Below are 25,141 nucleotides of genomic sequence, written 5' to 3'. Positions count from 1 at the left end.
TAACAATTGTGTAGTTTTGGGAGTTTCAAAAAATGCTGCATGCAGATCATTTTGCATGAGCTAAACGATCCTTGGACATTGTAAACATAGTAATGGATTATATATTTACATAGTTGGGCAAGATGCTCTATTACTCCAACAAGCTACCCATATGATGGTCCATCACCACCAAGAGCTACCCAGGAGGATGCCCAATTGCTTAGCATTGTGGAAAAAAAGTAGCCTTGCATACAGGATGAAATATAGCCAACTTCAAAGCATGGAAAGGAGTTAAGTGCAGGCCGCTTGGTAGAAGGAAATGCACAGCAAAATTTGTGTGCCTGTCCTTTCTATCATTCCTTTAGTTAAACAGAAACCTTATTATTCCACTCAAAATAAATTTACTGATGCTTACCAAAGGCGTTTTATGAGCACAACTTATTCTCGCATGTGCACCGCTTCCTGTTTTTCTCTGTCAGCATTCAAGACTAAGTATAATGTGCAAGACCTTGCACAGATACTGGTCCCTATGGTGCATTCTGAAGCGTATCTATTGTTCATATGGAGCTTCACTATTTGCTTGTAAGGCTGCTCTGTCGATAGTTTACAGGCCACTCTGAGGTTAATATCCCAATTTTAAGAGCAAGTATATTAACTTTATTTAACATTGAAGCATAAAAAATCGATACTTATCTCCCCTGCAGTGAAACATGTATAAAGGATAGAAACAGCATCCCTCGTTAAACGACAAGACGACCTAATAGAAGAAGTTTTGATGACCTATGCATGTGATTGCTCCGAAGTTGTGCTAAAACATGCAATTGCCGACTAGACAAGCCGCTCCAAAATTTTGGGCATGTACAAAACCACAAAGTTGTTTTGAACAAAGTTGGAGAAAAAGATCACCCATTCTTCTAAACAATACAGTCACTTCAAAAAGTACTAATGAAGGCATTGAGACAGCAAAAAGTCCTTTGATACGACATGTTGCCATGACCATCAGCCCTTGGTCTTGCAAAAGGTGTGATATGTTAGCTTGCATATCGAATGGCGCTCTACAAATTACATTGGGTTATATTGAGTGGTAAACATGGAATTTCTGATATTCAGAAAGAAATTGATTCTATTTGTTTGACACTACTTTGCAAAACTTGATAGACAGTCTTACTTTTAACCTGGTAAAATGTTTAGTGCAGAGTGAAGAGGCAGCAACATTTCTCTTTTATAATCAAGTAAATATACAGAGACAGTTTTACAATTTACAAAGGCCCGAAATCCCCGGAATCAAATAAGCTACCTGTCCCCTGCATGGGATTTTCAAATTGCATATCAAACCAATTATTAAAGTCAGTTCCAAGTGTAGATGGTGTTTGATTAGTTTGAATACTTGTACCTGGCCCCGTGCTAATTATAGATGGGCTCCATTGTCTTAGCAACTCATTTCCCCAAGAAGTTGAGATAGCAGGTGAGAATCTTGAAGATTGACTGGGGTTAGTAACTGGTGACGGGGTTGTCAAATAGGCAGGTTGTGGAGATACACCATACAACCAAGCATAATTTCCTGGGGATCCTTGTGTCTGAATGAGAGAGACATTCACTGCTGGAGTCCTTCCAGCACTGCTAATGCTACCTCTCATCCTTATCACTGGCCTCTGGTTTTGCTCTGTCAAAAACACAGCTGCAACATCTGATGCTGGTCCAGGTAAAGGCTCTGTGGAGTTGACCCACCTTTGTTCCCTTGGAGTGCCAGAGTTTGGAATGATTAAGGGATTGTTACTTGGTTGGAGAAATTGAGGAGCAACTGTTCTGGCACCTTGAGAAGACTGCCTCCTTAGAGTGCCAACCATAGCCACTGATCCGGTAGGGGACTGATTGTACACTGGTATACCTTCTGCTATACCTGTAACTCCAGGACTGACACTTTCTTCTCTTTGAGCGCTATTTACCAAATTACTCTGCTGAAGCTGTTGCATAGGTTGAGCTTGTGAATACCTAATGTGTTGCCACAATTGGTTGTCAAGCATAGTGGTTGAATCTTGACGAGCTGGCTGTTGATATGAAACCTGTTGCTGAAGCAGACCCTGACGCTCAGTTCTCAGTTGATTGATGGTTCTAGCTGCAGAATTATGTGGGTGCTCCATAAAGGCCCGTTGATCAGGTTGTGCAGAAGGATGAGTAACGCTGGTTCGCTGTAAGTGCTGGATTAATCTCTGTCGTTCTCGCACGTCAACACCCTGTTACAAAGACAATACAGAGGGAATTGCTAAAAGACAACCAAGGAAAAGGTAGTGGGTTGGCTAATGGCAACCGGCGTGTTAAAATACAGGGGATAGACCAAGACCCTCTCGAGAATTCAATACAAAGACTCAGATTGATAGCAAAATACACCGCGAGTCATACATGAAACATTGAAAGCAAAAATCCAAGCTCCACACAAGTCGTGTTTCTGAGGAAGAACTCACCATTTCTTCATTTGCCATTCCCGACAGACATCATGATATACAGGTCTGCCAACTCCTGAATATTGCATTCCTTGCAGGTTGTTTGGGTTTTCTAAGATAAGGTGTATTTCTGTTTTGTTTGAATAAAACTTGTGTGGTGTGGTTAGTGGGAGGTGGTCAGGAGATCTTCGACTCTAGCTCAATCCCTCACTTGCTGAGATGGGGTTGGATTTCTTGATCTTAAAGGGAGGAGACATGTCTGATATTCGCCAATGGAGGCCGATCACCCTTCTTGACACCGCATACAAGATCTTAGCCAAGGGCTTGAGCTTTCGGCTATGTCCCCATCTTTGTGACATCATCCACGACATGCTGACGGGCTTTGTTTAGGAACACAGCATCCTAGACAATGTTTTCACCTTTTGGGAGGCCATAGACTGGGCCAGGGAGGAGTCACAGCCCGTAGCCATGCTTCTCTTGGATTTCGATAAGGCTTATGATAGGGTGGTTTGTAGAGGGCACTATGCACCGATTGAGTTTCTTAGAATGGTGGATCGAGCCCTATACATGGGGAGCTCTAGCCAAATGCTCATTGGAGCCACACTGGCGAGGCCTTCTCTCTTTCGCGCTTGGTACAACAAGGCTACCCCCTTGCCCCCTTCCACTTCCTCTTTGTAGCTGAGGCGCTTGGTTATTTCCTATGCTTCCAGGCTGCAAGATTGATAGGGATGAGACTTCCGATCTGACAGGAGGAGGAGCTCTTGGACTCAGAGTTCGCAGATGACACAGTGTTGTATGTGGAGGGGTCAACATCGAGCCTAGAGGCAGTCAGAGGAGCGCTGGCCATATACTGCGAGGTCTCAGCAGGGGCTTGGATCAGTTGGACCAAATCAATCGGCTTCTTCACAGGGACGGAGGAGGGCCAGGAGGTTCGAGACTAGGGTGCTGCCTTTGATTTTCAGTGGATCTCACGGGGGCAGACAACGAGATATTTGGGTTGTCAGGTAGGAATGGACATTGCAGCAGAGTAGTAGATTGCCCTAGTTCTTGAGAGAGCACGGCGGAAGCTTCTATATTGGATTTCGGCCAAACTCTCTCTAGTAGGAAGGGCTCTTGTGGCCAACTAGGTTCTATTTTAGCCACAGCTTGGTACATCACTTCATGCTGGTGTTTTCATAGGGCTGCATGGGACAACTCAGGTGGTGCACAATTTTCTCTGGGCCGGTTCGGATGGCACAAGGAACACCAGTGCCAAGGCTGCTTAGCAGATAGTCATCATGCCGCAGGCTCGTGGTGTCTTGGGCATCATTGATCCAAAGGGCAAGCTGGTGGCTCGTGGCCCTACCCTAGGAATAGAGCCCTAGAAGCTCCTACAAAGGGGGTTTCTCAGGAATACCCCACTCATGTGCGGTCAGTGGCCGCAGTCCCATCGGTGGCTTTCTTGGAGGTCCCTCCCATAGGGAGGGGATCTCCACTGATGCAGAGCCTCTTTAGGGTCTTGTAGCGATTGGCAGGAGGACTCCTTTTGGGGAGGGTGGGCCTTGAGGGCCTCCCACAGCTCATCATCCGTGAACAGTGTCTCTAGCTGTCTTCTCACGCTCGACGGGACCACTGATGGAACTTGCTCCCAAACTACCTTCTTGGCTAAGAGGACCGAGGGAGTCTCCACCTTCGACGGGAACAACTGTCGATAAAAATCCATGGTCATCTCAAGGATCTCTTAGGGGTCCGAGTGCATTTGTCCATCTCATCCCACAGTCGCTGGAGTTGGGTCCCTACAGATCGGGGCCTTGCGGTCTGGAAGAGTTGCCTGGTCATCCTATCCCCTTGCTAAAACCACCTGGTGCGAAAGGAATTGTACGAGAGGGAGGGGGGCGTTGGCTGCGGGAAGCAATGGAATGGGAGTGGAGTGCAAAGGAGCAAACAACAAGCTGAAGCAAACGTGAGTACTTGCAAATGGATAATGTGAAATTACAAAGGGGTGGCCTATGTGGCCCCCAAGTCAACCATATGGTTGACCAGTGAAGTCAAGTATGAGTTGACCTGACCTACAAGGCACATACTAGGGCTAAGTGCTAACAAACCCCCCTCCATGGTATGGCTAAAGTATCCTAGAAACGTCTCAGCTATACCTTGAATCTATATCATGATTGCAAATGTTCGTCCAAGATGGATATAGCAACCTATGACAGTACAGGGAGATCATAATCACGTAGTAAATGGAGCCAAGTGTAACTTGGGTCACGATAAAACCATCGTGAAGAGATCTGCTAAGTTGTCCTCCGTGGAAACATAGGACAACTGTATGTCTCCAGCTGATGACAATCGCTCTTGAACATAATGATAATGAACCTCAATGTGCTTTGTACACACATGAAACGTTGGGTTACACGCAACCACCAAAGCACTCTAGCTGTCAGTGTAGATGGTAGTAGAAACTGGCTGGATGATGTCAAGATCTGTGAGCTACCTGCAGAGCTAGACACACTCTACTATAGCTGTGAAAGCCGCCCTATACTCAGCTTCACAACAAGCAATAGCAATTGTAGGCTACTTCCTGCTGAACCATCGGATGCATGAAGATCCAAGCATGAAACACTTGCCACTGTGGTACACTCTCGTGTCATAACAACCTGCCGAATCACTGTCCATGAAAGCATGCAAGACCAAGGGAGGCTCATCACCATAGAACAGTCCCAAATTTTGGGTGGCCTTATAAGTAGTGAAAGAACCGCTTCAATGCTTGCCAATGCTGTGCGTTGGGCTTGTGCATGTATCTGCTCAACTGGGAGAGAGCATACTGAAGATCAGGGGGAGTATGACGTAAATAAATGAGACAGCCCACAACCTGCTGATAAGGGCGGCATCAAATGGGGCACCAGAGGAGAAACGGAAGCCAGGCTCCAATGGTGTAAAAACTGGCTTGCAAACTTCAAAAAATCAGCCTTGCAATCTACAATCTTTCCCATATCTTGCCTAGAGACAAGCATGTCATCCACATAAAGAATGAGAATTCAAAATTCTGCAGCACTCTTTTGGTCATAAAGAGTGGCCTCTGTACGGCCTGAAAGCCACGAGTTGTCAATTATGCATGTACCTTGGCATACCATGCCCGGGCTTGCTTCAATCCCTAAAGGCCTTTTTCAGCCGGCAAACTAATTTTCAGAATCCTTTTGCTCAAAGCCACAGGGCTGAGTGATATAGACCTCTTCCTATAAATCACCATGAAGAAAGGTGGTCTTAATGTCCAACTGATGAACCTCCCAATGTCTGTGGGGGATGCAAGAGCAATGACGCACCGTATGGTCATAAAATGCATGGGGTGGGAGCAAAGTGATGGGATATCTCAAGGTGTATGCCCCAGGCACACCTTGGTTTCTATGTGTGTGCTAGAGGCACAGTTAGGTGCCCATAAGCACTGTTAGGTGGTGGTAGATGCCACATAGGATGATTGAGAGAATCTAGGAGCAGATTGAGGAGATGATTGTGGAGCTCAGAGGTCATCAGTGATGTCAGCGATCATGTACGAGGTGCCTACATAAGGACCTCACCTTTCTTCATTCTATGAGCAAGCATTCTCATTTTGTGTTCACTTCATGCTTTCCCTTCAGTTCACCAACATGGTATCAGAGCCCTTTGATCCTCCTTGAGCCCATTTGTGCCACATCAGCTTCTTCTTCTCCATCTTCTTCTTCTTCATCTTCACCATTTCTTCCCTTTCTTCCCAAATCTTGCTAGAGCTTGTTCTCCCTTGTTTCTCCACCATTCTCCAAGCCCTTCCTGCTAGAGATACCTCTCGAATGGGCGAACCTTCACCTGCAAGGAATTGAAGAAAAGACGTCGCTGCTGGTCGCCATTTCCCAAATAGCGTATTTTTTCGTCATTTTTCTGTTGCAGAATACTCCCTGCCTGCTGCACCATTGCTCGAGCCCTCTTAGGAGTAGATGGGCGACCTCAAGATGAACATTTTGAGTCACTTTGCAGCCCATTTGGTTCAGTAACGAAGGAGAAAACGTCAAAACACAGGTTCAGCCTGCGGCAACTCCCCCGGGCAAAACAGCGCACCATTTCACCCAACCTCTGTGCTGGATCTTCTCTGGTATATGAGCTTTCTTTTGCTTCAGAAAGCCCTGTTTTCTTTGCTTTGAAGAGTGAGATACAAACCCTCCAAGTTCAGGCCTCTGTTTTGGACAGTTTTGACAAGGTTGTGTGTTTGATGCTACATTAGATGCTACTTTAGCATTTCTGATGTTTTAAAGTGTTGAATAGCATCGGTACAACTGTGGCTATAGCTTTGCTTTAAGTTGCTACACCTGGATTTGCTTGGAATGCTTTCATTTAGCCACCTCTATGAAGCATGCAAATGAAAACATCATTTCCATTATGTTTTGTAGCATGGAATTTGGTTGCAAGCCTTTGCTACTCTAAATGCTTGTATTTTAAAGCTCTTCAACTCTTTCCAGCCTTGTAAGAGAGTAGACATTGCCCATTCTGGGTTAGACCCTCTCATGGCTACCATCTTGAATATGGATAAGTTCAATGGTAAAGGCTTTCACACATGGCAGATGAAGGTTAAGTTTGCATTGATGAGGGAAAACCTCTGGGGGCTTGTCAAACCGGCTTCAACTTCTTCTTCAACAGCCTCTAATGCTGGAGAATCCTCAGCTCCAACACACCCGGCAAGAGATCCTGCTAGAGAGGAGAAAGCCTATGGCATCATTGCTCTTGCCTTAGGAGATGACTATATTCATCACATTTCTGATTTGGAGTCACCTTCTGAAGCTTCGCAGAAGCTTGATATTATTTTTGGTGCTAGCTCTCACATCTCAAAATTGTCACTTAAGATCGCTTTCTTTGAATTGAAGATGGCTAGTGGCACTCCTTTGGCTGCCCATGTCAATCATATGCGGAGTCTCATGACTCAACTTGCTTCTATCAAGTCTCCAATCACTACAAATGATGCAATGGCAGTGTTGCTCAAGAGTATGCCTGAAGATTATGATCATGTTGTTACCACTTTGAAAAATCCTCCTAATCCTTATCTTGAAGGTCTTATTTCTGCTCTTCAAGAAGAAGAAAGGCACATGGAACTCCGGAGAGGCAATGACACAGCCTATGCCATAAAAATCCAGAAGGGCAAGTTTTCACCTTGCAAACATTGCGGGAAGACTAATCACCTCTCAAAAGACTGCTTCAAGATCAATCCATGCAAACACTGTGGCAAAAACAATCACCATGAAAAGTTTTGTAGAGCAAAAAAGGAAGCAACTACAAAGTCAGAAACTGCCAATCTACTTTCAGTTGATGTGCCTCCACAAGATAAGGCATCCTATGAAGATTATGCTTTTTGAATCATCTCCATATATGCTGCAGATCTCTCTTTTTATGTTGAGTCAAGGTACTCAGCCTGGATATATGGCACTATGCATAGATGGAGGATACCCTGGGCTTCTAAAAATTCAGAAAACTCACGGGATATGTACTCACCCCCCCTGTCCGTGCGGAGAGTCAAGAGTTTATTCCCCCTTTCATTTTCAGCCAAGGCAAGAAAATGTCTAAAACATGAGAAGACATCTGACTTGGCTTTCATGCCATAAATACACGTGAATCTCGTGAAGTCATCCACAAACCCGGGCTGCTGAAAATTCAGAAAACTCACAGGACATGTATTCACCCCCCCTGTTAGCGCGGAGAGTCAAGAGTTTATTCCCCTTTCATTTTCAGCCATGGCAAGAAAATTTCTAAAACATGAGAAGACATCTGACTTGGCTTTCATGCCATAAATCCACGTGAATCTAATGAAGTCATCCACAAACGTGGAAAAGTATTAGAATCCAAGTGATGCTGTCCGCATCGGCCCACATACATCACTATTTATGAGATGCAACTTTCTGGATGCACCAACAGCCCCATCCTCTGGAAATGAGAACCTCAACATTTTGCCCAATAAGCAACCCTCACAAACATGTTAGTAGATGCGTGCATTGGTGGAAGTGCAACCTGGTACCATATCCTTTGAGTGCATTTTCAACCAGACTCTTGTAATTGAGACGCCCCAATCTCTCATGCCACAAGTGAGAATCTGAAATTACAGGCACCAAGTTTGGCATCAAACTCATCATGATATGCAATGGTCATTGCTGAAACTTGTGGCTTAATAGACACTGCATTTGAGGGGGGTTTTCATGAGAGTGCATCTGCAACAACATTCTTCTTCCTAGGCACATGCACAATCTGAAAATGAAACATTGCCCACCTCATATGCTTCTCGAACAACTTTCTCTGAGTGAAAAAGTACGTACTGCAGTGATTGATGATCGTTTGAACATGAAAATCAGCACCCAAAAGATAATGCTTCCAGGTCGAAAGAGCATGTATGACAGCCAACATCTCTCATAGATGTGTAGAAAGACATGGGATATAATAGATGCATCTTGGAAGAGGAGTGAGAGCACAAGATGTAACCAAAAATGTTGTTCTCTATTGATTGTGAGAGAGGTGACTCTCTCTTATAGAAATGGGGAGAAGGTGGCCTAGATCAAAGGCACCTTCCCTACATCAGTGGCAATCAGCCCCTACATCAGTGGGACTCGCCTAAATCAAAGGAACCTCCCATGTGGGGGCCTTTGGCTTACATCATCACTTAGGTCACACACATCATAGCACTTGATGTGCCTTTATAACACACACACACACACACACATGTGACTCCCCTAGATGCACACATGCACCATAGAGCAAGCCCTTGATCACACTTATCCCAACATACCCCCCCTCAAGGGTTTGCCTCTTGCAATGTCAAGGATACATCTAGTCTCATAGTTTCTCATGCCATCTCATGGTGGTCAAGGATAAATCTATGGCTAGGATCTCATGCTAGCAAGGGTTCCCAAGGGTAAAGGTTTACAAAAATGGGATAGACCCCCCCAAATGGTTCTCTCTCTTGCATGTACAAGGATTAATCATAGGCCTTTGTGTGGACCTAGTTTCTCATGTCTGCAAGAGGTACCATGGGATCAAACACACATCACATGGCCTACATCATATGGTGACCAGAGGTGATTTACAAAAGACAAAACATATGACATTCTTTTTGGAGTACTACTCCAGGCAAAGAACCTCAAAATTTGACCAAGTGATGATAAACAAAAATTCAAAAGACAAAGTGCTCAAAAAGCATAGTCTTTATCTTCTACCACCAAGTTTGATTCTTCATTTGCTGATGGAGTTCTTCCTTCAGCCAGATTTGCTTTGTTGTTGAAGTAGCCCTTCTTCACAAGAAATGCTTCATTCTCTTTGGAGTTCTTCTTCTTCATGGAATAACACATTCCCTTTTCCAATTGTAGCCAAAGGAACTTAATAAGCAAGATATATTTAAAGCATTTCCCTTGTGCACCAAATACTGTGTGAAGATGATCCCAAGCTTCATGTGAAGTTTCAAAGCCATCAATGTGATGAATGTATGAGTCACTTAATCCCAAAGCAATGATAGCAAGAGCCTTCTTGTCTTTGATCAACCAATTAGCTTCTTCTTTTGTAGGCTTCTTTTCCTTTCCATTCACAACATTCCATATCTCCTTTTTCATAAGCACAAACTTAGCTTTTGTTTGCCAAGTATGGAAACTAGTTCCATCAAACCTCTCTACTTGCTCGGGCTTAGTCATGTTTACAATTCAAGTACTCATCAATCATGGTCAAAGAGAATCACATAGTCATCATTCTAAATGCAAAGTATAAGGACACTTATGAACTCCATGACTGAGTTCTACTACTCAAGTACAAGCAAAACAATGAAAATTTGCAGTAAATAATAGAAGCCCCAAACTTATGGTGATTGCTCAACACTCTTTGACCAAAATATAAAGAATTCTGTCAACAAAGACCAAGGTAGATTGGAGGCCACAATTCGCATAGCTCGTAGCTATATTCAAGGGGATTTTTATGCAGAAATAGCACTAGTATACCAGACCAGGGCTACCAGCAAGAAGAGGCACAATGTTGCGCTAGGTCGCCATATAGAAGCTTAGCAAAATCGACTGGTCTTTTGTCTGTTTCTCCTCAAAGCAACCAAACGAGCTCAAACTTCATCAGCAGCTTGCTTGTAGTGTCGCCCAACTCGTGCTCAGAGGAATTTGAAAATGAGTGACCACAGAGGCGGAATTATGTGATACATCAGCCGACTATTTTCTTGTTGGCACAGGCGATGGAGGCACAATTTCGTCAAGCTTTGAGCTGAAGGTGCACCCTACAGTGATTGTGCTACAACACAAAGGGCTTGGAGAATGGTGAAACGACGAGGGAGAACAAGCTCTCACAAATTTGGGGAAGAAATGGTAAAGATGGTAGAAGCTTGAAAAAGTCTAAGAATTCCTACTAGGGAGCATCTAATGCTAGGCTAGGCTAGATCTAGAACCTAAAGCTCTGATACCAAATGTAGAAAGACGTGGGATAGAATAGATGCATCTTGGAAGAGGAGTGAGAGCACAAGATGTAACAAAAAATGTTGTTCTCTATTGATTGTGAGAGAGGTGACTCTCTCTTATAGAAATGGGGAGAAGGTGGCCTAGATCAAAGGCACCTTCCCTACATCAATGGGACTGGCCTAAATCAAAGGAACCTCCCATGTGGGGGCCTTTGGCTTACATCATCACTTAGGTCACACACATTATAGTACTTGATGTGCCTTTACAACACACACACACACACACACATGTGACTCCCCTAGATGCACACATGCACCATAGAGCAAGCCCTTAATCACACTTATCCCAACAAGATGCCAAAAGTCATTTCAACATCCTGGAGCACTCTACTCTCATATGCCACGACTCTACCATCCTGCATAAGTACCCCTCCTACACTGTTCCCACATGCATTTGCTTGGACAGCGAAGGGTTTGCGAAGACCTAGCAAAATAATCACAGGATTTGAGCACAATTTGTCCTTCAGTGGGTCAAAAGCTCCAGTTTCTTTGGGATCCCATTTGAAAGTGATCCCTTTCTTCTATAAGACATGTAAAGGAGATGCAATCTCTACGAAATACTGAATGAACCTCCTATAGTACGAGCACAAGTCTAGAAAGCTGCGTACTTCATGGATGTTCTTCAGGTGTGGCCAATTCCTGATGGCCTCTACCTTGGCGGGGTCCATCCTAACTCCATACTTGAAAACAATGTGCCCAAGAAAATGGATCTCATGCCTGAAGAATTCCCTTTTCTTGGCATTGACAGTAGCTTATGTTTCCGTAGCTCCTCAAGAACAATTGCCAGGTGCTTCCTATGTTCAGCCTCATCCTGAGAGAGCACGATGATGTCATCGGAGAAAGTGCCAACAAAGGCTCGGTGTTCTCTAAAAGTCATGTCCATCATTCTGTTGAAGGTGGCAGGTGCATTGGTTAACCCAAATGGCATGACAAGAAACTCGTACACACCAAATGTGGTACGAAAATGATATTTTGTGAACATCCTTTGGCTGAATTCTGATCTGGTGATAACCACTCTTCACATCAATGCGGCTGAATATTCCAAACTCCTTTAACCTATCCAAAATATCATCAATCCTGGCTATAGGGAATCTGTTCTTGATGGTAATCTTATTGAAACCGGCCTCTAATCACTCAGAGGGCAGTGGAACTAAATCTTTAGTCTTCAGCACTTATTTACAGCTCACAAAGCATATATCACAACCATTAACCATTGCATGATCACCATTTGGCATTTACCCATTTGTTCACAAACAAAACCACTGAAAAAGGAATGGAGGCTAGAATGCCCCTGCTCAACAAACATAGACAAGTGCACCCGATTGGCCCCAAACACCGTGGCGCCCCTTTCGGTATTTCTTTATATTTCACAGTGAAATGATTACAAGTTGCATCTGGGAGACCTTCCCTGCAACTGAGCATGCAGCCCCAATTCACTAAACGTTCGCAAGGCTTTCAAGCATAGAACACCATCACATAAGTGTACTTAACCCATAGGCTCAACCCAAAGGCATTCTCTTTTCCGAGTGCAATTCCATTGGCTGTCCAGATGCAATCACACTGCACCCCAGCTGCACTCTCTTTGAGTGGTTTCTAGATGGCATTCACAAAGCTTTTCAAAGCTCCGAAATAAAATCAGCAAAGTACCCAACCAAAGAATGACTCATGTAGCACTACATGGGCACCTGTGAGCCAAGAAAGAGGCGGCACACGAGGCCAACCAATAGCTTATGGCAAAAAGAAATTGCAGCAGCAAAATCTCAACTCACCAAGCCCTGAAAACTCAAACCAAGTCCTCAATCGCCAAGAGGACATAGTAGCCAATGCCCAATCGCATTCTCAGCCAAAGAGGAGTGCAAAGGCATGAAGAAAGAGCATTTACAAGAGCCGACCAGCAAGAATTCCACTAAAAAATGCAAAAAGAAGCACTTCTGTCGCGAAGAAATGGGAGTTCTTGGGCTCAAAAGAAGCGTGCTTCAGAGAGGAATGCATTGAGAAGGTTTTGGAGAAGTTTCATCGTAAGAAAGTCCTCCAAAACTGAGAAAAACCAGTAAACCAGCGCGTGGGACCACTTGAAATTCAACAGAAAGCTATAGCTTTGCAAGAGGAGAGACCCAGGAGGCGGTAGAAGCAAAAAGGTCCAGAAAAAGCCACTTTTGCAAATTCGACCAGCAAAAGAAGTGCTCAGCTCTGCCCGTTCTACCAAACGCACGGAGGGAAAAGCATATCACTACGAAGGGGAGGCAGAGGGGAAGCCATCGGGCCAAACGGAAGTCGAGGAATCCAAATGAGTGAGGAGTTATGAAGAAAAACGGAATTCAGCTAAAGGAGGCTGAAAAACCAATCCAAAATCTCAACAAAGGGAGAAGATGAGAGAGAAAACCACACGTGAAGTTTAGAAGGCCCAGGAAGGTCCTGGAATGGCAAAGGAGCATATAGAAGGCACTAGAGCCACCTGGAACTCTAGGGGGGCCACTGAAGGTACATGGCCCTCTAGGGGGCCCATTAAAAATGCCACATCATCATTTCCCAACAACCACTCTTTTAATTTCTTGGAATGCCTTTGGGCCTAGGGATTAATTACGCTTATGTGCTAGGCACCATGCCGCGTTTAATTACACATTATTAAGCCCATGCTTGGACTTTTAAAACCAAAGTTGTCATGGTCTTGTAGTACATTGAAGTACTTAGAATTTCACGCCCCCGTGACATACCCCTCTCTTGAAACAACAAACCACAGTTTGCTGTCCCAAAACACAGGAGTGAGCATGAAATATAGTATGAAAGAGTATACAAGAAAGCCGCAGCTATAGTATACAGAGACAGTGAATATATGGCTAGGAGAAACATGCATCCATCCATATCCATTGCTCGAAATCTATGTGATCCTCGGCGATCAATAGTCAAGATGCATCAATATCATGAAGTCTCACAGCAGAAATACTGTCAGCTCAGTATCTTGGATGAAACATACAGTGTCATCAAGCGACCTCATGAAATCACGGTGAGCCCATCTGTACTGAGGGAGTGGAGGTGCTACCTCCCCTCTCGAACACCAGGTAATGCTCTAGACGCTCGCTCTGCTTAACTACCTGTAGGAGCCCGGACCGCAGTCCACTCTAACTGGAAAGCATCAAAGTAAAGCTGCAATATCCCAGGTGAATTTGCCAATTCACCTTCCTTCATCCATTTTACATCAAGTGATGGGTAATTTTAAAATTTTATCAAGTAGCGACGGATAACTTTACCCTTGAGCTTTCTATCTCTGTGTGCCAGAATCTGCTCTAGGACCAGATGTTCATCATGTTCTTCCACTTCAGGCTGCACCTCATCAGGTAAATCCTCGGGAATATCTCCATGATATTGCTTTAATAAGCTCACATGAAAGGCATCATGTATCTTCCAATGTGGAGGCAACTTCAGCCTGTAAGCTACCTCATTTATCTTTTCAGAAACCTAGAAAGGACCATAGTAACGCATGTTCAGCTTTGTGTATAACCTTTCCTTGCCTTTCTTATTTTTCAGCCTTGCCTTCTAAAAACGCAGCAAAACCCAATCACCTTCTGTGAATACCAATTCCCTGCGGTGCTTATCTGCTGCTCTTTTCTGCTTGTCCTGACTTCTTTGCAAGGCACATTTGATCTTCTTGTAAGCCTCTTCAAGGCTTTCCACAAAACGATCAGCTTCGAAGATTTTCTTTTTTGTATGCAAAATGGGAGGTATCTTCCTGGCACCTTCCAAAGGCACAATATTGGAAAATCTTTTGTGGAAGAAACAAAGGCAAATAATGCTCCCATTTGCTTTTGTGGTCTGAGACATAGCATTTAAACATATCCAAGATGGTAGAGTTTTCCTGCTCCGATTGTCCATCAGACTGAGGGTAAAAAGATGACGAAAAATTCAGCGTAGTGCCCATATTTTCAAACAGCCCTCTCCAAAAGAGGCTGGTCATCCTCGGATCTCTGTCACTGATTATGGATTCAAGCATCCCATGATACTTGAAGACATGCTGCAGAAACAATTTGGCCATTTGATTTGCTGTAATTTTCTTTCTTACTGGCACAAAGTGGGCTTGTTTGCTAAACCTGCAAATTATTGTCCACAATCCATCATGTCCAGTAGGAGTACGTGGAAGATCAAACACAAAATCCATAGCTATGCTTTGCCATGGTCTATCCGGAATTGGCAAAGGGTGTAACAACCCAGGTGCCTTCTGCCTGTCAAACTTTACTTTCTGACAAACCATGCATGTTCTCACATATTCTTCCACATCTTTCCTCAAAGATGGCCAATAAAAGTATTGCTCCACTGCTGTAATTGTTGCTGTAATTCCCCTATGTCCTGCATATGGAGGAGCATGACTTTCCATTATGACTTTCTATCGCATCTGATCAGTGACACAGAGTCGTCCATGCATCAAAATGAAACCCTCTTTCAACATATAGTGATCATGCCTTTGACCATCAGAAAGCTGATCATAAATAGTTGAAAAATCAGCATCATTAACATATTGATCTTTCATCACATCTAACACATTGTTGTAAACAATGCTCACTGCTGAAACACTAGGTTTCTTGGAGACTGCTTCAGGCTATGGTTTCCTGGAAAGTGCATCAGCCACGACATTTTTGTTACCCGGCACATGTACAATTTGAAAATGAAACATTGAGAGGAAGTTAGCCCATCTCATGTGCTTTTCAGATAATTTTCTCTGCGTGAAAAAATATCTAAGTGACTGATGATCTGTCTGCACATAGGGGAAAATATCTAAGTCACTGCTAACATTTCCTTCTCGTATGTCTGCAAGTACAATTCAGCATCTTTGAGAACTCTACTCTCATATGCAGCCACTCTGCCATCCTGCATCAAAGTGCCTCCTATGCTGTTCCCACATGCATCACAAGTTACAGCAAAGGGTTTTGCAAGATCTGGCAAGATAATAACGGGTTCAAAACACAACTTTTGCTTCAGCTCTTCAAAAGCTGCATTTTTCTTTGATCCCCACCAAAACGGTACAGTTTTCTTTTGTAAAGCATGCTAGGGAGGGCGAGCATTTGCTCTGGATGCAAACCCTAAAACAAACCATCTGAGCAGCTCCCGTAAGCTCCTGCGAGCTTCCCCCTCCCCCTCCGTACCTCTACCTCCCCCTCCCTCGCCATCCCCGCTCACCTCCGTCTCACCCCCCCTCGATCCTCCGCTCACACTCGCCACGCTCACCCCCCCTCCCCGCTCCGTCCCCGCTCACCCCCCCTCCACGCTCACCCCCCCCCTCCCCGCTCCGTCCACGCTCACCCCCCCTCCCCGCTCCGTCCACGCTCACCCCCCCTCCCCGCTCCGTCTACGCTCACCCCCTCCACGCTCACCCCCCCTCCACGCTCACCCCGCCTCCCCCTCCCCGCCTCGCTCCGCCCCCCCTCGCCACGCACACCCCCCCCCGTTCCGTCTCTCCCCCTTGCCCCTCCGCTCCATCCCTCCCCGCTTCCGCTCCACTCACACCCCCCCCCGCCTCCCGCTCCGCCCACCCCGCCCTCGCCCCCTTTCGCCTCACCGCCCCCCCTTCCGCTTTTTTTTTTTTTTTTCGCCTCCCCCGTCCCTTCGCTTCTTTTTTTTTTTTTTTTCACCCTTCCCCCCGCCCCCCGTCCACCTCTCGCCCCACTCCGCCTCTCCCCCGCCCCCGCTTCCGTCCCCGCCTCTTCTCCACCGCCCCCGATCCCAGCCCCCACTCCTCCATCCCGCGCCATCTCCGCTTCCTGCCCCCCCATCCCGCTTCCTCCGCCCCCCGCCCTCCATCCTTCCCGCCACACCCAGGCTCCACCCTCCCGCATCTACCCCCCTCCCTTTTTGGGTGGCAGCCTTTTCCTCATCGGAAGCCTCGCAGTTTGTCTTGGCAGTATGGCGGCCCCTTGCCCGGAACTGGAGGCCCAGACGGACCCTCCCTCTCCAGATGCCTACCGCGTCATCCTGACAGAGCAACAATCATCTCGGGTTCAGGAGGTTGCCAATGACTTTGCCCTTACCTCTACTTATGGCAGAGTCATTGGACATTCCCCCTCCAGATCAGCCATCAGGGACTGGCTCCAGTCCACCCTCATGCTAGAGGACGGCCATATTGAGGAGGTGGCCCTTATGGGAAGGGGCATCTTCTGGCTCAAACTCTCCAATGCGAAAGCGGCGAGCAACCTGATTGCTGGCTCCCCCACGACTGTGGATGGAAAGATTGTCATGATAGTCCCGTGGTACCGCGGATTTAGCGCGGCGGATTTTGATGCTCGGTTTCGTATACCTCGTCATCCAGTGACGCTAGTTTTTCCAGGTCTTGCTGCTGCTGAGCTACGGCCGATTGTCAGGGACCTGGGCTCCCACTTTGGCTGGGTTATGCACGATACTTTCGCCGATGCGGTGACTACAGCAGGAGCCCCCCGAGTCCGTGTGGCTGTGGCGGATCCTGCGACTCTCCCGACAGTGATCGAGATCGTGACAGATGCCGGCAGCATCACCCAGAGCATGGTAGTCACCGGACAGCCAGGGCAGTGTTTGAGGTGTCACGGCTTCGGGCACCTGGCGGCTGTTTGTCCACGCTTCGCCAGCTCTTCTCGACCCCCCCCGCCCCCCCTCTCCGCCCCCTCCCCCCCCCTCCGGGCAGCCACGCCAGGAGGAGCAGAGGCAGCCGGACCAGAGTTAGCTGGCGGCTGGACTGAGGTTAGAAGGAAAAAGGGAAAGAACAAGAAGATTTCTGATAAAGGCAAAGAGGCTGAGGTTACCCAACCTGCAGTTGCACCTCAGAGACCTGACAGGCAGCCGCCCCAGGGACCTGGGAGAGCATCTTCTTCGACGGTAGCCCGCCCTCCACAGACTCAGGTCCCCCTCTCCTCCTCTCCCCAGCCTCTTCCCATTCAGCCCCAGGCCATCCCCCATCTGCACCCCACTTCTCCCGACCCGCAGCTTCAGCCCCCCCCTCGTCCTCCTCAGTCTTCTCCCCCTCCTTCTCAGCCCCAGTTCCAGATGCATCCCCATCCCTCCCCCCCCCCCGGCCTCTTTTAGCTCTCCCGCAGATCTAGTTGCACCGACGATTCCTCAGCCGAGGGCAGCCCCCGATCCCCCTCCTCCTCCTCCTCCACTAGTCGCCCCTGAGGAGTCTGTGTTGCCTTTTCCCCAGCCTCCTCCCCCTCCCCCTCCGCTGGCAGGACACCCTGAGTCTACACCTTCACCGGAGCAGGCTTCTCTGTCCGCTAGCCCCTCAGTAGCAGACTCCGACGGGCCTCAGCTTCAGGAGAGAGAGCTCCCCCGCGACTTTTACAGATCTGGCCCCTGGGACTACTTGGATGTGGCCGACCTCGGGACTTTCCCTGCTTGCCTCGACATCAGTATCTTCCTGCTCCGCAAAGGGGCGGATGGGAAGATAGCCGCCTTGGCCCCCAGGGATGGCCCTAGCTTTGCTTTCACGTTCCTTAGCGACGGCACCGAGACCTGGACAGACGACTCGGTATGGGAGGCTCTCAGGGAGCAGACACATGCTCAGGTTTGGGGCCCGTCCGGTGGGCAGCTTCTCGAGACTCAGTGGTCCGAGGGTGACGTGCGCCTGCGGTGGCGTTGCGCTGCCAAACGCTTCAGACTGATTGTGATCCTCAGGCCCCCCCTGTCTTGGCCCCTCCCCCAAAATGTCAGAGCCTGGACCCCTCAGAAACTCCGCGCTTTCTACGGTATGACCACCTCAGAGATCTCGAGCTGGCTCAAGAAAGCTTTCGTTCATGGTACCAAAGGCCTCTCGCCTTTGCTGAAGGTGTTGAAGGACAGGCAGGATGACCCCGCCTCCCCCTCCAAACCTTCCCATAAGCGTCAACGTCTCCACTCCGAGATGTCAGCTTCTTCTTCGACTTCGACCGCGAGCAGACAGCTGTTCGCAGCCTCCCAGCCCTCACCATGAGCCTACACCTCGTTTCCTGGAATGTGAACGGGTTTCACTCTTCTGGAACCCGTGGTCCTAGGAAGCTCATTTTGAGACAGGAACTTCAGCCAGCAGTGATAGGTCGTTTGGATGTACTTCTGCTCCAGGAGCACAAGCTTTCTGCGGCTCACTCCCGAAGATGCGGGAAGATTCTCCCTGGACGTTCTCACACTTATTGGGAGCCCTCGATCGGCGCACTGGGGAGGAGTGGTGGTGTTTGTACCTCCGTGGGTGAGCAGCTAGCCCAGGGAGTTTTCGGTCATGGCACGCTTATTCTAGGCCGTGCCCTTTGGGTAGGCCTGGAACTGGAGGGATCCAGAGTTGGAGTCCTCAACATTTATGCTCCCACAGATCTCCGTTGTAGAGCCACCTTCTGGAGGACACTTACAGGGATTCTCCCAGACATGGATTCCTGGATTGTTGGAGGTGACTTCAACAATCTGGAGACCTTGGAGGACCAGCAGGGCAGAGGACCGGAGTTTACAGGTATGTCTCAGGCAGAGCAGTCAGCTTGGGACTCTTTTATCTTTGCAACAAGAGGAAGGGACAGTTGGCGAGACCCGTCCTTCCGACGTTGGCACGGGAGCTTGGACTTTTCGTGGGGCTTCCGCAGGGAAGGAGGCAGACTCCTGGAGAGGCTGGATAGATGTTAGTGATTGGGCCATCGACAGAGGCGGTCAGGCGGGTATAGTTCCAGGGACGACACTGTCCGACCATGCGCCTGTGTTCTTATCATTAGATTCGGCAGCTCAGTCCCTTCCCCCCCGCTCATGCCGGATTCCTGACTCCATTTTCTCGAGGGAGGATGTGCGCAGCAGTATTTGCAGTCTTTGGGACAGAGACTGGGGCGAGTGCATGGATCTGGTTGGCTCGGTGGCGCAGGCTTTGCAGGAGTCCAGCCAGATCTGCCAGCTCGCAGCCCTACAGGTTCGACAGGATTGGTGGGGAAGAGAGAGAGCTCTTCGGAGGGACCTCGCCTCCATTCAGCGACTCCAGCAGACTTCCCCGGGCTCGGAGGAGCTTCGGATCCAGGCCCTTCGAGCCAAAGCCCTTCTGGAGGAGACACTCCAGCGTCGCTCAGAGTTTTCCTATCACGCCTCTCTCTCCTTCTGGGCCCGGAAGGGTGACCGGATGTGCAGGGAGTTCTTCAGGACGCATGGCCAGAAAGCTGCAGGTGATCAGCTTCGGAGTCTCAGGACAGCGGATCGTCACATCGTTACGGATCCGGGGGAGGTCTTGGGGTTGGCCACTGACTTCTACAGGACCCTCTTCCAGCAGGAGCTGCTTGCCCCTCGTACTCGACGTGACCGTGAGGAGGTGTGGAGGCACATTCCATCCCTGGTCCAGCCTAGCATGCAGGCGACGTTGTTGGCACCGTTCACCATGGACAAGATGTTGGAGGCCTTGATGGCCATCGACGGACAGAAATGCCCAGGTGAGGATGGGCTATCCCGGGCATTCTTCACCTCCTTCTGGGACCAGATCCATCAGCCCCTCCTTGCAGTTCTGCAGAGGATTTTCAGCAGCGGTCAGATGCCAGAGAGCCTTTCCTCGGGACTGATTTGCCTCATCCCGAAGGGAGGAGATAGACAGGAGATCCGTCAGCGGCGCCCGATCACTCTCCTTACCACTGCCTACAAAATCCTCGCCAAGATGATCAGCGCCAGAGTTCGGCCTCTACTCCCAGACCTCATCCATGACACTCAGACAGGCTTTGTCCAGGATCGCAGTATCCTGGATAACGTCTTCACCTTCTCAGAGGCGGCGGAGTGGGCTCAGCACAGCGGATCACACCTTGCCATTCTACTTCTCGACTTTGAGAAGGCCTACGATCGAGTGGACTGGTCCTTTTTGGAGGGGACTCTGGAGCGGCTAGGTTTCCCAGCAGGTTGGATTCAGGGTATCTCAGCTTTGTACAGGACAGCTTCTAGCAGGGTCATCATTGGAGGCAGGATGGGTGAGCACTTTAGCTTGGAGAGATCAGTGCGTCAGGGCTGCCCCCTTGCTCCTTACCTGTTTCTCTTCTTCGCCGAGGCTATGACTTACTACCTTCGGGCGAGGTCTACAGGGATCAGGGGTGTTCGCCTCCCACTCCGGGAGGACACGGAGCTTTTGGACTCGGAGTACGCAGATGAAACAGCCCTGTATGTCCAGGACGATGAGAGGATGCTAGAGAGGGTGCGGATGGCCCTGGAGGTCTTCTGCTCGGCCGCTGGTGCGAAAATCAATTGGAACAAATCAGTTGGTTTTCTCACAGACCCTGGGGCGTGTTCTCAGTGGGGGAGGTTTTTGGGTTTCAGATGGATTCCACGGGGACAGACAGCTAGATACCTTGGTTTTCAGGTTGGCCTAGACATCACGCCAGCTCAGCAGTTTCTCCCGGTGCTAGACTCCATCCGACGGAAGCTGGCTTTCTGGAGCACTGCTAAGCTTTCCCTTGCAGGTCGTGCCCTGGTAGTTAACCAGGTCCTCCTAGCCACGGCTTGGTATGTGGCTTCCTGCTGGTGTTTCTCGAGATCCAGCGTGGCACAGCTCAGGAGACTGGTTCGGAACTTCCTTTGGTCCGGGGAGGATGGTCTCAGAGATACCAGAGCCAGGGTTGCTTGGCAGACAGTCATTCTTCCGCAGGCTGAGGGTGGCCTGGGGGTCATCGATCCAGAGCTTCAGAGTCAGGCCTTGTTAGGCAAGCTTGTCATCCGCGGTTTGACCCCGGGGGGGCAGACGTGGAAGATGTTATTCCAGCAGGGAGCCGGTTCTTGTGTCCCGCGTCGAGGTGGAGAGTGGCTACCGTCCCTCAGGTGGATCTTCACTTCCGCCCCGCTCACTCAGCCCCGTTTCCCACTCGCTCGTAGCCTCCTCATGGTTTGGAGGCGGCTCCGCCTCAGTCTCATTCAGTCCCCTCCTAGCTGTCAGGAGGAGATCGATCGCCAGCCGCTTATCTGGAACGGTCAGGTCAGAGATGCCGAGGGCCTTCAGTTGGGGGAGAGATCACATATCAAGTGGGATGGCTGGATGAGGGAGCCAGCCCGGTCCCTTCGAGTTTGGAGGGATACGTACAGACATCTGGAGACGGCTGATCTTGCAGACGCAGCTGGAGGTGCACGTGGAGCCCAGGCGAGACGCACGGAGATCGACGGCGCGATCCCAGCTGAATGGTTGGTTCCACCTGAGCCTCAGGCCCTCATGCCTGGTGACGCCCGCTGGCTGGGACAGTTCACCCCCCGTGGCATCCCACTGGTGATCGCAGGACGTATGGATGACTCCTCTATCTCCTTCTTCGCGGTTGTTGGGGATGGACGACTCGGGAGAGAGGATGCGCTCATCGACCCCCTACTCCCATGGCAGAGGGTTCGGGTCGTAGGCCTTTTGGGGAAGGTCTGGCGTACCGATCCTAGCATCGAGCAGGACCAGATGCAGCTTTGGCGTCTCTGGCTCTGGGAGGGGCGGGCCTTGTCAAAGCTTGATTGGGACCCAGGAGAGTGGTGGTGGCCAGAGATTGTGACAGGACAGGGGCCGACTTCCTTCTTCGCCTACAGCACGACTCTGGGCAGGCGAGTTCTTGGGAGGATGCAGAGCCGCCCCCCCACCCAGCGGCCCAACTGGTATGCACAGGGAATTTCTTCTTTTTGCAGGCATTCTGGAAGGCCTTATGGGAGAGCTGGCGGCCGTGGAAGATCTCATACTTCCTGTGGCTTCTTGCCCACAAAGGTCTTCCAGTGGGGAGTTGGTTGCGGCAGATAGGCCAGGACGGATGCTGCCAGATTTGCCATGAGGATGAGGAGTCACCAAAACACTGCCTGTGGAGATGCACTCGCGCCCAGGAAGTGTGGAGGTGGACCTTCGGGATTCTTACTCGCGCAGCACCAGAGCTAGGATTGATCACTTGGGGCGCGTTCTGTTGGTGCAGCACCGCACCTGGTCTTCATCACTTATTCGAGGCATGCCAGCAGGACCCCACTTTCCTTATTACATAGGGGACATGGGAGCCGCTCGAGGGTATCCCGCAGCACCTAGCAGAGGCTGATACAGGAGTTCGGGAGAGACAGCCAGTCTGGGAGATTATTAGCAGCATTGCAGGGTGGCACATCTGGACCTCGCGCTGCGCGCAGATCCTCGGTGGCACCTCCTTATCGACTGCCCAGATCATGACGGAGATTTGGAGCGAGATTATTCATACCCTCAGAGGCCAGTGGGACTAGATTCAGGGAGATTCCCGGGCCGGTCAGGAGAAGCGGAGACGCTTCCTCCGGGCTTGGGACACACAGGGCCTCTTCTTTGAGCAGACTTCGCACGGCCTTCGGTGGCACTACTCACCACCCCGATGGCTGTTCATTCACACTCGTCTTATCCCTCCGTGAGAGTATGATTTATCTTGTTACCTTTTAGGGCTGTGTCCGATTTGTGAACGCAGCCCGTCAGCTACAAGCTGACCTTTTGTATCTTGTTCTCGAAGTAATATAATTAGCACTGTTTTTTCGGCAAAAAAAAAAGCATGCTAGGGAGAAGCAATTTCTGCAAAGTACTTTATAAACCTCCGATAGTATGAACACAACCCAGGGAAGCTTCTGACTGCATGCAGATTTTTCAAAATTGGCCAACTCCTTATGGCCTCAACTTTTGCAGGATCCATCTTGACTCCATCCTTTGACACTATATGACCGAGAAAATGAATCTCATGCATAAAGAACTCACTTTTCTTGGTATTTATTAATAGCTTGTGTCTTTTCAACTCTTGAAACACAAAAGTGAGGTGTTTCCTGTGCTCCTGCTCATTTTTAGAGAACATAATGATGTCATCGAAGAAAGTGCCCACAAACTTTCTGTGTGCTCTAAAAATTCTGTCCATCATTCTATTGAAAGTGGCAGGTGCATTAGTCAAACCAAAAGTCTTGAATGGGCAATCATAAGAGTGGTGTCCCTCTCCTTTGCATATAAAACATTTGTTTTGCTCCATGAGTGACTTTTTCTCTTCATCAGATAACTTTGTACGGGGCTGTTTATTAGGCTGTCCACGCCTTTGACCAGCTTTGAATTGGGCTTTCCCTCCCTTTTGAAACGGTCGTTTGCCATAATTTTTATTTTCAGATTTGATGTCCTTATCCTCGTGTTTGGCAGCCCGTTTGTTGTCTTCTTTCTTGCTGTCCATAAAGCCCAAATTCTTCTCCTGCATCCATGCATATGCTGTCCTTGCATTCTCAATTAATTGAGTCATAGAACCCACCTTGGTTTTGATGCAATAATCACATAGCTCACTAGGCAATCCACAACAATACCTCTCTATTTGCTCTTTCAAAGAAACATGCCTGTAAGAGCTCAATGGCAGCAAAACATCCCAAAACCTCTTGGTGTAATCATCAAGATTCTTGCAAAGTTTGTATGACAAGTCATGCCATTGTGAAAGTACTTCAACTTCAAAAGTTGGAGTAAGCCAAGTAGAAGAGAACATTTGCTTAAATTCCAGCCAAGTAGCAGGTGCATCTCCATGAAGCATAAGGTTGGTGTACCACTTAAGTGCATTGCCTTTCAAAAATGTGGCAACCTTCCTCATCTTGGATGCTTCTGTAAACAAACCCCCAAGAAATGCAGCATCAAACTGTTGAAGGAATATGAGGGCTTTGTACCTGTCCTGTACTCCATTATATGTATCAAACTTGACATGAGAACCACCATCCTTAAATTCTTTATATACCTTTGATATTGGCTGTCCCAAAGATGGCTGTATATTTGCAGCATTCCCTTCACTAGGGAGAGCCATGCTTGGCTGAACATTAGGCATGGGAGCATATGCTGTGGCTTGCATGCCTGGCTGCATTCCCACATTGTCATACATGGCTTGCTTTCTATGCCCAATTGGCGGTGAAATCAACATCGCATCAAAGATAGAATCTGTACCAAAATATTCAGGTTGCTGCCTCAAATATGGCTGAGGTGGTTGAGCCACATTTATGGACTGCACATTATTATTTTGAGGAGTAGAAGTACCCAAACCAAGGCCTTGTGCTGGCTGCTCATACTGTTGCACTGGCAGCCTGGACTACCTCCAGAGAGTGGCATTGGAGGGAGTAGCAAGTTCTTCCGGAGGTAGTTTCCAAATTTTGGTCACGTCTATGGACTAGCCGAATACCGTGGAAGATTTTGGTCACACCTATGGACCAGCCACAACCCGTGGAAGATTTCTTGCTTCTAGATGGTGGCTCACAACGCCTTGCCCATTGGTCAATGATTGGAGTAGATGCGTGTAGATGGTCAATGCCACCTCTACATGAACAGAGACCTAGAGATGATTCCTCACTA

General features: G+C 48.5%; 1 protein-coding gene across 2 annotated transcripts in view; it reads right to left on the bottom strand.

Moving 5' to 3' along the window:
• Positions 1-1,181: 1,181 nt before the first annotated feature.
• Positions 1,182-25,141, bottom strand: part of LOC147898775 (uncharacterized) — an 87,502-nt gene continuing 63,542 nt past the window's right edge. For both annotated transcript variants that reach the window (XM_087379430.1, XM_087379431.1), the window contains one exon: positions 1,182-2,213. In XM_087379430.1, coding sequence (XP_087235556.1) covers positions 1,239-2,213 — 975 coding nt within the window. In that variant the 3' untranslated portion in view covers positions 1,182-1,238. The remainder of the gene's footprint in view (positions 2,214-25,141) is intronic.

The sequence above is a fragment of the Dipteris shenzhenensis genome, chromosome 9 (assembly GCF_047967505.1).
Source record: "Dipteris shenzhenensis isolate YYH24624 ecotype China chromosome 9, Dip_SZ_1.0, whole genome shotgun sequence".
NCBI lineage: Eukaryota > Viridiplantae > Streptophyta > Polypodiopsida > Gleicheniales > Dipteridaceae > Dipteris > Dipteris shenzhenensis.
Note: the sequence above shows the minus strand (reverse complement) of the source record. Positions and strands in the feature narration are given on the sequence as shown.